The sequence below is a fragment of the Buteo buteo genome, chromosome 16 (assembly GCF_964188355.1).
Source record: "Buteo buteo chromosome 16, bButBut1.hap1.1, whole genome shotgun sequence".
Taxonomy (NCBI): domain Eukaryota; kingdom Metazoa; phylum Chordata; class Aves; order Accipitriformes; family Accipitridae; genus Buteo; species Buteo buteo.
The window spans coordinates 4,956,805-4,970,219 of NC_134186.1; the positions used below are offsets into that span (position 1 = coordinate 4,956,805).

General features: G+C 66.2%; 1 protein-coding gene across 3 annotated transcripts; it reads right to left on the reverse strand.

Annotated features, from left to right (window-relative positions):
- Positions 1 to 319: 319 nt before the first annotated feature.
- FGR (FGR proto-oncogene, Src family tyrosine kinase) lies at positions 320 to 11,321 on the reverse strand. Of its 3 annotated transcripts, none has more exons than XM_075047598.1 (13): positions 11,130 to 11,321; positions 6,097 to 6,157; positions 5,525 to 5,777; positions 5,315 to 5,417; positions 4,907 to 5,005; positions 4,622 to 4,725; positions 4,384 to 4,533; positions 3,223 to 3,378; positions 2,529 to 2,708; positions 2,256 to 2,332; positions 2,020 to 2,173; positions 1,440 to 1,571; positions 320 to 1,173 (listed from the first exon to the last, which is right to left on the reverse strand). In XM_075047598.1, the coding sequence occupies exons 3-13, from the start codon at positions 5,763 to 5,765 to the stop codon at positions 965 to 967; spliced, it is 1,605 nt and encodes a 534-aa protein (XP_074903699.1). In that variant the 5' UTR covers positions 5,766 to 5,777; positions 6,097 to 6,157; positions 11,130 to 11,321; the 3' UTR covers positions 320 to 964. The 3 variants fall into 3 exon arrangements, with proteins under 3 accessions (XP_074903699.1, XP_074903697.1, XP_074903698.1); XM_075047596.1 differs by lacking the exon at positions 3,223 to 3,378 and adding an exon at positions 3,782 to 3,946; XM_075047597.1 differs by lacking the exon at positions 3,223 to 3,378 and adding an exon at positions 3,782 to 3,946 and having other exon boundaries at positions 6,097 to 6,136; positions 11,129 to 11,321.
- Between the last annotated feature and the right edge of the window lie 2,094 nt (positions 11,322 to 13,415).

Here is a 13,415-nt window from a genome sequence, read left to right on the forward strand (position 1 = left end):
TGCCCAGGGGGGCAACCGGCCCCCAGGAGCCAGCTGGCAGGGTGGCATCCCCCCCCCCCCGCCTCCAGTGCCATCACATTCACATTGCGCCCCGAGTCCCCCCACCAGCCCCTGTTAATGCTTGCCGCAGGGTTTTGAGCCAAGCTGCAGCCGGGACCCCCCCCCCGAGCGCTGCGGGGGTGACCCCATCCCGTACCCCCCTTCCCACCCTGCATGGGGCAGTAGGAAACAGCCCCCAGGGCAGAGCTGCCCCCCCCCCCCCAGCCTGCACCCCTGGCCTCCCCCAGGACCGCTCGTCCCCCCCCCAGGACCCCTCGTTCCCCCCCAGTGCAAGCAGAGGTTTATGGCTTTCAGGATTTGACTCTACTATAAGGAGAGAAGATAAAAGGGGGGGGGGGCAAGGGGATCCCCCTAAATGCAGGGATCCCTGGGGGTGAGCTGGCTGCTAGGGTGAGGGGTATAAAATCTCATAAATTAAAGACGATATTAAGGATGGGGGGGTTAAGGTGACCTTTCCCAGGTCAGCTCCAGGATTTGGGGGGCTGAACCCCCCCAGGTGCACAGAGCTGAGCCGGGGGAGAGGAGATTGGGGTTGGCATGGGGAGGGCCACCCCCCCAAGGCGTCTGCTGCTGCAGGGCTAGGGGTGTCTGGGGGGAAACAGTGGGGTACCCCCACCTTCCTCCCCCCAGCCAAAGCACTTCTCAGGTTCAAAGCTGAGTGTAAAGGCAACGAGAGAGGGGCCGGGGCAGGGGAAGGGGGGCTGGGGGGGGGGAACACAGCTTTGCCCCCTCTCCGAGTCCAAAATCTTTGTGCAAAGCCCCCTGTCCTCCCCAGGGCACCCCCCGACAGGCGTTTTGGGGGGGGGGGGGGGCACAGGCAAAGGGAGCAACAACCGCCCTGCAAAAAGGGGGAGAATTGCCCAAAAACCACCCCAGAGCCCGGCTGGGGGGTGGCAGCACCGGGTCACTGGTTGTCCCCCGGTTGGTACTGGGGCTCGGTGGCGGTGAAGTAGTCCTCGAGGAAGGACTGGAGGTACTCGAAGGTGGGACGCTCCTCAGGCTCCCGCTTCCAGCACTGCACCATCACTTCGTGCAGGGACGGGGGGCAGTTGCCCGGGCACTGCATGCGGTACCCCCGCTCTACTTGCTCCAGCACCTCCCGGTTGTTCATCCCTGCGTGACAAGGACCACTCCTCTCAGCAACCAGCAACCCCATGGGGACAAGTCAGTGGGGAAACTGAGGCACGCCAAGGGACGCAGTGGCATTGCCCCGTGGTTCGGATAGGGAGCCCAGCTTAGCGCTGGTCTCTCTGATGGGGAAACTGAGGCACAGAGCAAGCCTTGCCAGTGGCAGTGCTGGGGAGGGTCAGCCCCTGCCCCGTCCGCACCCTGCTGCCCAGCCTGCCCCAAGGGTGCCCGCTGCCCCGGTGGGGCCGTACCTGGGTAGGGCACCCGGCCTTTGGTCACCAGCTCGGTCAGGAGGATGCCAAAGGACCAGACGTCCGACTTGATGGTGAACTTCCCAAAAAGCGCGGCCTCTGGGGCTGTCCACTTGATGGGGAACTTGGCACCTGCAAGGGGAGGCAGGTCAGCCACGGCTGGGGCACCCCACTGCACCCGCACCCGGGGTACCCCACACCTGGGGCACCCAGCACCGGGGATACCCCACACCTGGGACATCTTGCACCAGAGGCACCCTGCACCTGGAGCACCCTGCACTGAGGGTGTCCTGCACTCAGGGACACCCTGCACCCGGGTACCCATCAGCTTGGACACCCATCAGCTTGGGCACCCATCCCCTGGGACACCCATCACCCGGGGTACCCATCATTCGGGGTTTCCATCACCCAGCATACCCATTCCCTGGGATACCCATTCCCTGGGGCACCCATCACCTGGGGCACCCATCACCCAAGACACCCAGAATTGGAGATGACCACCCCCAGGCTCAGGGTGGGATGCAGCACGGAGGGGACAGGGCAGCGATCCCCAAAACAGCGGGGCACCCAATTGGCTCACCCTGGCGCGCCGTGTACTCGTTGTCCTCGATGAGGCGAGCGAGGCCGAAGTCAGCGATCTTGCACACCAGGTTGTCTCCCACCAGGATGTTGGCAGCGCGGAGGTCCCGGTGGATATAGTTCATCCGCTCAATGTAGGCCATGCCCGCCGCGATCTGGGTGGGGGGAAGCAGTGAGGACCCCCCCCGGATGCATCCCCTGGGGGGCACCCCCGCCCCGTGCCAGTCTCCCCAGTACCTGGGCAGCCATGTCCACCAGCTGGGGCAGCTTCAGGTAGCGGCCGTCCCCATCCTTTAGGAAATCCAGCAAGCTGCCTGCAAGGCAGAGGGTGCCAGTCAAAGCGTCCAAGAAGCAGCCGTGCCCACCCAAGGGTGCCCTCCCCTGCAAGCCGGGGACCAGCTCCCTGCCCGCCCCAGCTGTGCCCAGGCAAGGTGAGGTTTGCAGAAGAGCTGGGGGAAGAAAAAACTGGGGGGGGGGTGGGGTGTCCCTCGGGCAGTGCCCCCCACTCACCCTGGCTCATGAATTCCGTGACGATGTAGATGGGCTCCTCCGACACAACGGCGTAGAGCTGCACCAGCTTGTCGTGCCGCAGCCGCTTCATGATCTGCGCCTCCTCCAGGAAGGCCTCCGGTGACATGGTGCCCGGCTTCAGCGTCTTCACCGCCACCTTCGTCGTGCCGTTCCACGTGCCTGGGCCGGGGACGCGGGGTCACGGCGAGCCCAGGGGCAGGGCCGGGATGGAGGGGTACGTGGATGGAGGGGTATGTGGATGGAGGGATGCATGGATGGAGGGATGCAGAGGTGCATGCTTGCATGGATGGATGGATGGAGGGAGGGAGGGATGCAGAGGTGCATGCTTGCATGGATGGATGGATGGAGGGAGGGAGGGAGGGATGCATGGATGGAGGAGCAAGGAAATCAGGGCAGGGCAAGGAAGGGGCATGATACCACCATACCCCACTCAGGACAAGGAGTCCCCCTCACCCCACGGCATGAGGACAGGGCACCTATGGGCTCATTTCCTAACGCCAACCTTACCCCATACCCCATCCCTCCACGGGGGAGCCTGTGCCAAGCTGCCATCTCCCCCACAGCAGTGGGTACCGCCTGGCATCCCGGGATGCTGCCTGCCAGGGCAGGACCGGACTGCTCGTGCCCCCCCCGTGCCCCCCCCCCCACCCCTGGCCGGCTGGGCCAGCCTTACCCATCCACACGTCTCCGAAACATCCCATGCCGAGTTTCTTGTCGAGGCTGATGGATTCCCGCGCTATCTCCCAGGCGTCCTTAGCTAATCCCAGGGTCTGGGGCTTCATAGCGGGGCACGCGCGGGTTAGCAGATGGCACAACCCGTCGTTATATTCTGCGGGGGGGGGGGTGAGGGGGGGGCAGGGAGGGGAGGAGGGAGGGAGGGGGTGCGATGGGATGAATGCAGCATGCACGCCGAGCGGAGGGAGCACGGGGCGCCGGAGGAAGAGGATGACGAAGAGGAGACCCCCCGGCCTGGTCTTGACTCCTGCTTGTGGTCCCATCTGAAATGGGGGGGGCGGGGGGGCTGCTTGCCCACGCAGGGATGTTCATGGGGCATCCTGGGGTACCCGTTGTGACCCCAGAGCAGGACACGGGACATTTCCCCATGCTGCAAACGTGTCGCTCAGCCTGTCCCAGCAGGCAGGAGCCCTTCCATGGGGGGGGGGGGTTGCCAGGCCTGGGGGTGCCCCCGCCACCCTCCCACCGCTCGCCCCGGCTTGCCCGCCGGGCCCTACCCATCCACACTTCCCCAAACTGCCCGTTGCCCAGCTTCTTGAGGAGCTGGAGGGACTCGCGGGGGATCTCCCACACGTCTTTGGTTTTGACCGAGAGGTCGGCCAGCTTGGGCGTTCCTTTATGGCACGGCACGGCCAGGCGGCAGCACAGCCCAGCCGCCCGCTCTGTGGCACCGGGGTGGGGGGGACAGGCATCAGCATGGGCACGGACCCCCGCCAGCCCTTTGCCCCCCACCTGCTACCCCGGGCATCACCCAGGCTCCTGCATGGTCCAGTCACCCCCCGACATGCACACACATAAATGGGGTGCACCGCCCCCCCCAGGGACGGTCCCGCACCCCCTCGGGCTGAGTCGGACCCCCAATCCTCCCCGGCTGTGCCCAGGCAGTGGCTGATGCCCACCCAGACCCAGGAGCTATTTACCTTCTCCGGAGAGGCCGGGTGTTCCCTGCACCGAGGACACAGAAGAGGGGGGACCCCCAGGGGGTCCCCTAATGCCACCACCAGAACAGCCCCCTCTTTCTCCAGTTAAACCCAGCCAGCTGCCTCTTGCCCATCACCCCTCCATGCCACCCCCCCCAGTGCCCCCCATCCCACCGTACCTATATAGTGCTGGACCAGCTGCTGGACGGTGTCGAACTGGGCGCGGGTGGTGATGTAGTAGCCCCCGTTGTCCAGTTTCCGAATCTTATAGTGCTTCACGTGGTCTCCCTTGGCCTCGTCCCAGTCCCGGATGGAGAGGGAGTAGGCACCTACGTGGAGGGTGCGGGTCAGGGGGGGTCAGGGAGGGACGTGGGTCACAGCCCCCCCCCCCCCGTGTCCCCGTCCCTGTCCCCGTACCTTTTGTGGTCTCGCTCTCCCGGATGAGGAAGGTGCCCCTGCAGTTGCCGTGGCACAGGAGCTGCCGCTCCGCATCCTTGCGCCCGATCTTACCAAAGTACCACCTGCCGCGGGGCCGGGCTCAGCGCCGGGAGGGCACCGCCGAGGGGCACCCACAGGACCCCGCAACCGCGGCCCCTTGCCAGCACCGCGGCGCTGCCGGGGCTCGCCGGGGGTGCCAGGAAACCTGGCTCCGAGGCAGATGGGGTTGGGGTCTGCCTCCATCCCTGTCCCCCCTGTACTCACTCTTCTGCCTGGATAGAGTCCACGGGGGCCACGTAGTTGCTGGGGATGTAACCCGTGGTGCCCGAACTCAGCGACCTGGCCTCCCACCAGTCACCCTCCCTGGGGAAAGAGGAACCGAGAGTGAGGAGGAGGGACAGACAGACGGACCTGGCTGCCCTGCACCTCGCCTCCCCGCACACAGCACCCCCAGGTCCCGCTCTCCCCTGCCACGGAGGGCACACGTCTCTGCTGAGACCGCCCAACTCATGACACATGTGGCCCTGGCTCTCTTGCAGGTACCCAGCAATGGAGCTGAGGCAGAGTTTGGGTCCCCAGCCTGGGTCCTGCGGGGGGTACCTGTGGCACGGAGACACCTCCCCAGGGTGGCATGGGGGCACTGGGGGTGGCAGGGGGTCCGGGGGGGCTCACGTGTTGTTGATGATGTGGAATTTCTCCCCTTTCTGGAAAGTCAGGTCATCCTCCGTCCTGGCCTCATAGTCGTACAGGGCGATGAAGAGTGTCACGCCACCGCCTGCGGCACACAGAGGGGACGGTGGTGAGCCCCCGGGTTCCCCCCACACCCCGGCACTTCAGGGGTACAGCTGGACCCCCCCCTCCAGCACCCGGTCCCGCGCTGACCTGTGATGCCCCCGCTCCTCATGTGCAGCGTGTTGGAGGTGAAGACCCCCGGCCCCGTGAAGGATGGAGCCGAGGGCACCGCCGTGCCGTGGAAGTTGTTGAAGTCGGGGATGCGGGTGAAGATGGTGCCCGACTGCGTGGGGTCGGGGTCATACTGGGAGGTGGGGAGTGGGGGGGGGCTCACCTCACCCCCCACCTGCCCTTTGCCAGATCCCTTCTCTTTGCAGTGCACACACCCCATCCTGGGCACGGCCTGCGGGACAGAGGGACCGTGAGCCCCGCGCCCCCCCCCGGCATGGCACACGCGTGTCCACACGTGTGTGCACACGTGGTCCCAGTTAGAGCGTGTACACAGGAGCCCGTGCCCACCCCGCCGGCGCCAGGAGGAGTGGGGTCCTGCCACCTCCCGGCACGGCAAGCTGGGTGCCTGGGTTGTGACATGGGGACACCAGGGTCCCCCACGGGCACTGCCACTGTCAGGGACCAGGCTGCGAGGAGGGCAGTGCTGCCTGCGGGACCCCACGTCACCCCTGGCACCCACGGGTGCTCCCGTCCACGGCGACCCCACTCACTGCAACGGCTCCTCGGGTCACTTCAGCTGCTCCATGTCACCTTGGGGAGGAGAAGTGGCACCTGTGGACACCAGGGAGGGCATCAGGCGGAAGGCAAGAGCCCCGCACGGGCTGAAACACCCCTCCAAGGGCTGAAACACCCCTGCACAGGCTGCAGTACCCCTGCATGGGCTGCAACACCCTTGCATGGGCTGCAACACCCCTTCATGAGCTAAAACACCCCTGCATGGGCTGCAATACGCCTGCACAGGCTGCAATACCCCTGCACAGGCTGCAATACCCCTGCACAGGCTGCAATACACCTGCATAGGCTGCGATAATCCCACACAGGTTGCAACAGCCCTGCATGGGCTGCAACAGCCCTGCATGGGCTATAATAGCCCTGCATGAGCTAAAACACCCCTGCATGGGCTGCAACACCCCTGCATGAGCTAAAACACCCCTGCATGGGCTGAAACACCCCTGCATGAGCTAAAACACCCCTGCATGGGCTGCAATACCCCTGCACGGGCTGCGATACCCCTGCATAGGCTGCAATACTCCCACACAGGTTGCAACAGCCCTGCATGGGCTATAATAGTCTTGCACGAGCTAAAACACCCCTGCATGGGCTGCAACACCCCTGCATGAACTAAAACACCCCTGCATGGGCTGAAACACCCCTGCATGGGCTGCAGCACCCCTTCATGAGCTAAAATACCCCTGCATGGGCTGCAACACCCCTGCATGAGCTAAAACACCCCTGCATGGGCTGCAACACCCCTTCATGAGCTGAAACACCCCTGCACAGGCTGCAACACCCCTGCATGAACTAAAACACCCTTTCATGAGCTGATACACCCCTGCATGGGCTGCAACACCCCTGCATGAGCTAAAACACCCCTGCATGAGCTATAATAGCCCTGCAGGAGCTAAACCAGCCCTGCATGGACTGCAATAGCCCTGCACAGGCTGCAACAGCCCCGCATGGGGTGAAACACCCCTGCACGGACCGCGATACCCCTGCACGGGCTGAAACCACATCCTTGAGTGGGCGTTTGTCCCACCATGTCCTCAACAAACCGGTCACTTCCCTCCGGGGGGCGGGGGGGAGACGTGTCCCCCAGCTGCCCCAAGGCTGGAGGGAGAGCCGAGCCGGGTGGAACGGAGCCCCTCGAAGCATCCCCGTCGCCATCCCCTCCGCTCGGCGGGGGAAACTGGTGTCTCGGGGAAGGAAGAGCCCTTCTCGCCTCGCTGCGGTCAGGGCCCTGCTTTTCCGGCCGGGGCCGCGCTCGGCAGCGAAGGTGTCACGGAGGAAGAGGAGGAAATCGGACCTCTCCCGCCGTGGCTGCAAGGAGACATTTCTGTCCCCAGCCTTGTTACCTCCCCTGGGTGCCGGCCACCCACCCACCCCAGTCTGGACTGGTCAGAACTTTCCGGTCGAGGGTTCTGCAGCGATACCGCAGAGCTCGCCCCGTCTCCAGCCCGAGAGCGGAGGGCTTCACCCGGCAGCCATGTCCTGTCCCCTGTGCTCCGGAGAGCAGGAGGTGACGGAGATTTTGGGGCGGATGAGATGATTCAGGCGGGTTTCCCCCGTCACAGTCTTTGATTCACTTTCCTCTCTCTCGGTGGGGGGTGGAAAAGGCCCGGCTCTCCCCCTTTCACCTTCGCTTTCGACACCAGCAGTACGGCAAGACCGTGGCCGTTGCAGATACGGCAGCATTGCCAAATCCGAGAGGGCCTGGCTGGTTGGGGTTTTTATTTTTGCTGACAATAAGTGGCTATTTCAGCCGATGAACATCCCCAGCTCTCGCAAACTCTGTCCCCTCTGCGTGGGAATCACCCACCCCGTTGCTGGCATTGCGCTCAGAAACTTCCCATTTTGCTAAATTTCCGTGCCGAGCGCGACAGCAGTGCTGCCACGGCTGCTGGCAGGGACTGGGCAAGCAAGGAACATCTTCTAGGCAAGCACAAACCCGAAATATCGCAGCACCACGGGGTTTAGCCGCTGCTCGTGCCATGCCAAGCCACCGCGCAGCAGCGTTGCATCCACGCTTCCCCTTCTCTGGGCATCCACAAAACCCCCGAGCTGGTCCCTGCCACCTCCCAGCTGGGCAGGGTGGCACAAAACCCATCCCCTTGCATTGTCCTTGGGGAGGGGACGCAGCCGGTCCCGTGTCCGATGGCTACGCGCTGGCGTCTGGCCCCGACTCTCCCGAAAAGGAGCTGCTTGGAGCCTGGGAGCAGATGGCAACCGAGCCTTTCCCGCACCGGCTCCGCCGGCACCGGTCCTGGCCGAGCTGCCAGCTCCCGCCCCGCGCTGAGACCCAGCCAACTTGTTACCCCTGCCACTGCCCCCGCTCCGCCGGGCACGGCTGGGCACGATGCAGCCGCATCCCCGGCCGCCCATCCATCTGCTCCCCGGCCCCCCCAGGACACGGGGCGGTTCAGCCCCATCCCCAGCTCCGAGCTGCAGCGCGACGTCCCGGTGCACACCGGTGTCACCCTGAGCGTCACCCTGGGTGCCGAGGCACCCCGTGGGGATCGCCCCCGTCCCCTGCCTCCATTCCCCTCTGGAGAATACCGCCGACGGAGGGGTCAGGCTCCGGGGGGATGAAGCCGCACGGAGAGATATGGGGGCTGCTGGAAACGTCACGCACCCAGTGCCGTGGGGACAAGCCAGGGTGGTATTTGCCAGGCTGAGGATGGGTTCCCAGCACCCACACGTGCCACGGCTCCACGGGAAGCATGTGGGTGGCAGAGGGGCAACCTAACTGGCACCTACGCAGCGGGAGGAGGAAGCAGCAGGAGCACGGCGTGGGGGAGGAGGGCGAGGAAGAGGATGGTGCTGCGGCCGCCAAGGGGAACCTCAGGGCTGACAGGATCCCAGGCCTTGGGGAAGGTGGCAGCTGGGGGGACTGGGCAGGGACCGCAGCAGGACTGAGCGGTGGCTGCAGCCCCTTGGGTAGCCTGTGCCCCCCCCTCCATGCCTTGTCCCACCCCCTCGGCCCTGCACCCCGGTGGCTCTCGTTGCCCTGCCGCAACCTCCCCAGGGGAAGAGGAACTGAGATTGCTGCACAGCTCAGCCGGGAGCCTGCCCGGGCTCCTCCATCACCCCATGGCTCTGGACGTCCCTGGTCCCAGCGGGGAAACTGAGGCACGACACAGATGCAGCGCAGGAGGGGAAGGTGTCTCATTTTAGGACACACGACCCCGAGCCGTGTCCCCATCCCGTGCCCAGGACCCCCCCAGACCTGGGGAGAGGACAAGAGGACACATCTTGCCGCTCCGCGTGGTGGCAGACAGTGACATGTCTCTGCTCCTTCCCTGCCACCCCCAGCCCCGAGTCCAGCCCTGCGACCTGGAGCCAGGACCCTGGGGTAGATCCCTGCTCCTGCCCCAGTCCCCCCAGTTCACCCAGTGCCTGGCAAGTCCCGGGAAGCTCCCAGCAGAGCAGAGCAGCCCCTAGCCCAGCTCAGCCCCAGTGGGAGCAGGTTTCCTGAGGACAGGGTCCCGCTGTGGCCGGAGAGACCCACACCACGAGCATACGGCTCCGGACCACCACGAGACACGGGGAGACGGGCAGAGGCGGCGGGATGGGACACAATGCTCTGCCGGGAACACGCAGACAGGGTGACAGCCACAAGAGGATCCCCTGAGCGAGCGTGGGTTTCCTAATGGGGCATCCCAACCTGGTTGGGGCACGTAATGGGGCTGGAAGTGCCGGCTGTGCCCGTCGGCAGCGCGGTGGTGGCATGGTGCTATTCCCAGGCACTCTCCAAGGGCGATGCCCGCAGGGACACCCCTTCCCCTGCCTGCCCATGAGCAGGACAGGGTTCAAATGGGGCTGCCGGCCCCCCAAACCAGCTGTGTCCCAGCTGGGCATGGCCAGGGCTCAGCTGGCATCATCCCTGTGACAACTCCAGGAGGTGGCAGGACACCGTCCCCCCGCCGCCAATACCCCGGGGCAGAAGAGGAAGGACTTGCCACCCCCCCCAAAAGCGATCTGTCCCCACAAGCCCACCCGCCAGCGTCCAGGGCCATGGCAGGGGGTGTCCCTCACCCCCTACCCTGGGAGAAGATGCCCACGGTGGAGGGATCCCCCCCCCCTCCAGCCTCCCAGCCCCACCGCTGGCTGGGAAAGCAGGATTTCCGCTGGAAGAAGAGCAATTCCCGGATCCGAGGGGCTGCAGGGGCGGAGGGAGGGAGCCGGCCAGGGCTCCAAATACAATGTCCCAGGAGGAGCGGGGCGGGGAGGGAATTGTGCAGGGCAGGAAGCGGCGAATTCCTGTCCCTCCTTGGGACACACCAAGGACCGGGGACGAGGCAGAGCTGCAGGCAGCGGGGGGGAGCGCCCGCTCCGGCCAGGGCCTGAGCCCCCCACGGCTGCCCCCAGCTTTGGCTGGGGAGACCTCAGCCCCCCCAGCATCCCCCCCACTCCGTGAGCGCTTGCTGGGCTGGCACACCACGGGCACCTGCGGGGCTGGGGGGGGGAGCAGGTGTGCGTGTCCCCCCCAACCCGGCGTCCCCGAGGGTGCCGTGACCTGCCCCCTCCCCAGCACTCGGGTCCGGCGTGGGCGAAAGCACCATTTGTCTCCGCAGCCTCCCTGCCGCGGCGTCGCCGCCGATTAGTGCCGGGAGGGCGAGCCGGAGCTGGCGGCTGCCCCCAGCCCTCCCCACGTTGTAGCCCCGGGCGTGCTGCCACCCCGCTGACCTGCTGCCCCCCAGGATGGGGAGGATGGGGGTCTCCCGCCCCCCCGGCCCTCCACCCCAGCTCATTGCAGAGGCTGGTGTTGCCCAGGGGGGAGCAGTAAGGGCAGGGACCAGTGGCACCCCCCCGGCAGCCCCCCGGTGGGGGTCCTCCATGCCCACAGCTCAGCGCCCCATCCCGTGGCGGACCCAGAGCCACCCCACGTCACGGGGGGGGGCAACTCTCAGCAACCCCCCCAGCACACAGCAAAGGGATTTAGAGACACCCCCCCACATTGCAGGGGGCAAAGCCCCCCCCCCCTCCCCACCCCATACCCCCAACCAGCCCCGTACATCCCTCCTACCGTCAGCCCTCCCCGCTCCGGCTCGCATGGACCCCCGCTCCCACGCCGCTCCCAGTTCCCGACGGGACGGCGGGTGCCACCGCAGCGATCCGAACCGGGCCGAGGTGTCGAGGCGGGTGGCAAGGCAGGGCAAGACGAGGCGGACGCCGCGGGGAGAGCGGGAGCGCCTGTGCGTGTGTTTCCCCTGTCTCTTTGGCGGCTCTCGCAGCCGAGCAAGAGCTTCCCCTCCCCTCGCCCCCCCTTCCTCCCCGCTCTCCCAGCAATGGTTCATTGTACCAGCCAGCCCAGCCGGGGCGGCCGCCGGCTCACCCTCCGGCTCACCCTCCGGCACCGCTCGCCGGGGCCCACCGCTTGCCCGTGGAGGTGGCGTGGCGGGGGACGGGATGGTATCGGGGGGGTTCTCGGTCCCCAGCAGCACGGGGGGGGGACGCTGCTGCGGCTCCCCCGGGGCTCTGCCCGCTGGGATTTTACGGGGTGTGCGTGGGGATACTCGGGTCTGCGGGATCCAGCTCCGCTCCCGGAGGCAGGCTGTGCCAGGCTGGGGTGCTGCCTGCACCCATCCCAAGACAGAGCCTGGCGTCGCCCAGTTGCCCCCCTGACCCCCCCCCAGAGGCAGCATCCATAGGCAGGGGATGGCACGGGGACAGCGTATGGCGAACGGGGGGCTGTGACCCTGCGAGGGGCAGGAATAAGGTGACGGTCTGATGGCGGAGCGCACGCAGCAGCCACCCGTCCTCCTGGCACAGGGTCTCTGCCGCAGGGACTCTGCCGGGATGTGGTGAACTCGGGGCAGGGTAGAGCCGTGGAGGGGCAGCGAGCAGCCCACCTTGCCCGGCGGATGGCAGATAGCGTGGGACCATGTGCCGGGGGGGGTCCTGCGTGTCCCCCCAGGGATGGGGGTGCAGCTTCTGTGCAGTTGCTGTGGCTATCGATAGCCCACCAGATACCAGACCCCTTATCCAGATAAAGTTGCTGGTGGGGTGACCCCAAGATTTGGCATCGGTCACACCGACCCACAAACTTTGTCAAGCTCTGGGAGAGGGAGCGAGCCCCCCAGCACCCTGTCTGAGCCCCCCAGCACCCTGTCTGAGCCCCCCTGCACCCTGCCTGGGCTCCCAGTCCAGGGCACTGGGGCACCCACCCTGCAGAGAGCACTTCAAGCTTTTGGCACCCCAACTACCAGATCAAGGGGGTCTTGGTGGGGGTCCCTCGCTGGGGAACCCCCATGCCGATCCGGGGTGTTGGGCAGCCACCCCTCCAAGGCAAAACCTCCCCAGCTGAATATATTCCCTGCAGCTGCACCTGGGCCTGATCCTGCATGGCCCCACGGCCCCCAGCCACCCCCCTGCTGCAGGGGACGGTGACAACGAGGAGCTGGTGATATTTTTATGTACCTCACACCCCCCGCCGCAGTTTCTGGCGGGGGGGCCGTGCTCCCAAGCGGGGCTGAGGGTGTGTGGGGAGGACAGGGGGGGCTGCAGTTTTGCTCCAGCCCGGAGCTGGCTGCATCCCAGCTTGGCCACCCTGTCTCCCAGCACAGCCAGGCTGGATTGCATGCTGGTGAATGGGGGGGTCCTCTCCCATCTCTCTGGAGCCTTCCTCCTCCTCCTCCTCGCCCTGTGGTTAGCCCTTGCAGGCTGACCTCTTTCCTGTGTGACAGAGTCCGTTTCCTGTTCTCACGGGGCTGGGGGGGGACACAGGCAGGGCTGGCAGAGGTCCGGGGTCCCCACCAGGATGGGGACATACCCCTTAGGCTGATGCCACGCTCGCTTTGTCACACCCCCCCCCCCACCCTGACTCATCCTGGGCTCACAGCTCCCCTTTAATCCCAGCTTTGGGGGCTTTTGGGGCTCTCTGGGACTTGCTGAGGGGGGATCCAGACCCCGCTGGGGATGGAGCCAGCCCTGCCAGCATCCCTGGGAGGGGACAGGGCACAGCAGCGGTCACCTGCAGAACGATGAGCCCCTCCGGGCTCCCCCCTGGGCTCCCAGGACCCTTCCCAAATTGCAGCCTCAGGTGTTTCTGGCCGGCTTCAGCCCCAGGGAGGGTATTTACCCTCTGCCTTGAAAAAAGCTGCCTGATCCCTGCCTGCCCCCCCCCACCGCAGCTGCCTGCATGCTGGCAGGGTGCTCTGGCACAAGGCAGGGCAGATGCTGCCACCATGGAGGGGACAGGGCAGGTCCTGGGGTGTCAGAGATGCTGAATACTGGTCCCCTCGGGAGCACCCTCGGGGAGGGGTGAGACTGGCAAACCGTGGGGAGAGGGGCTGCCATGGGCTTCCTCCAT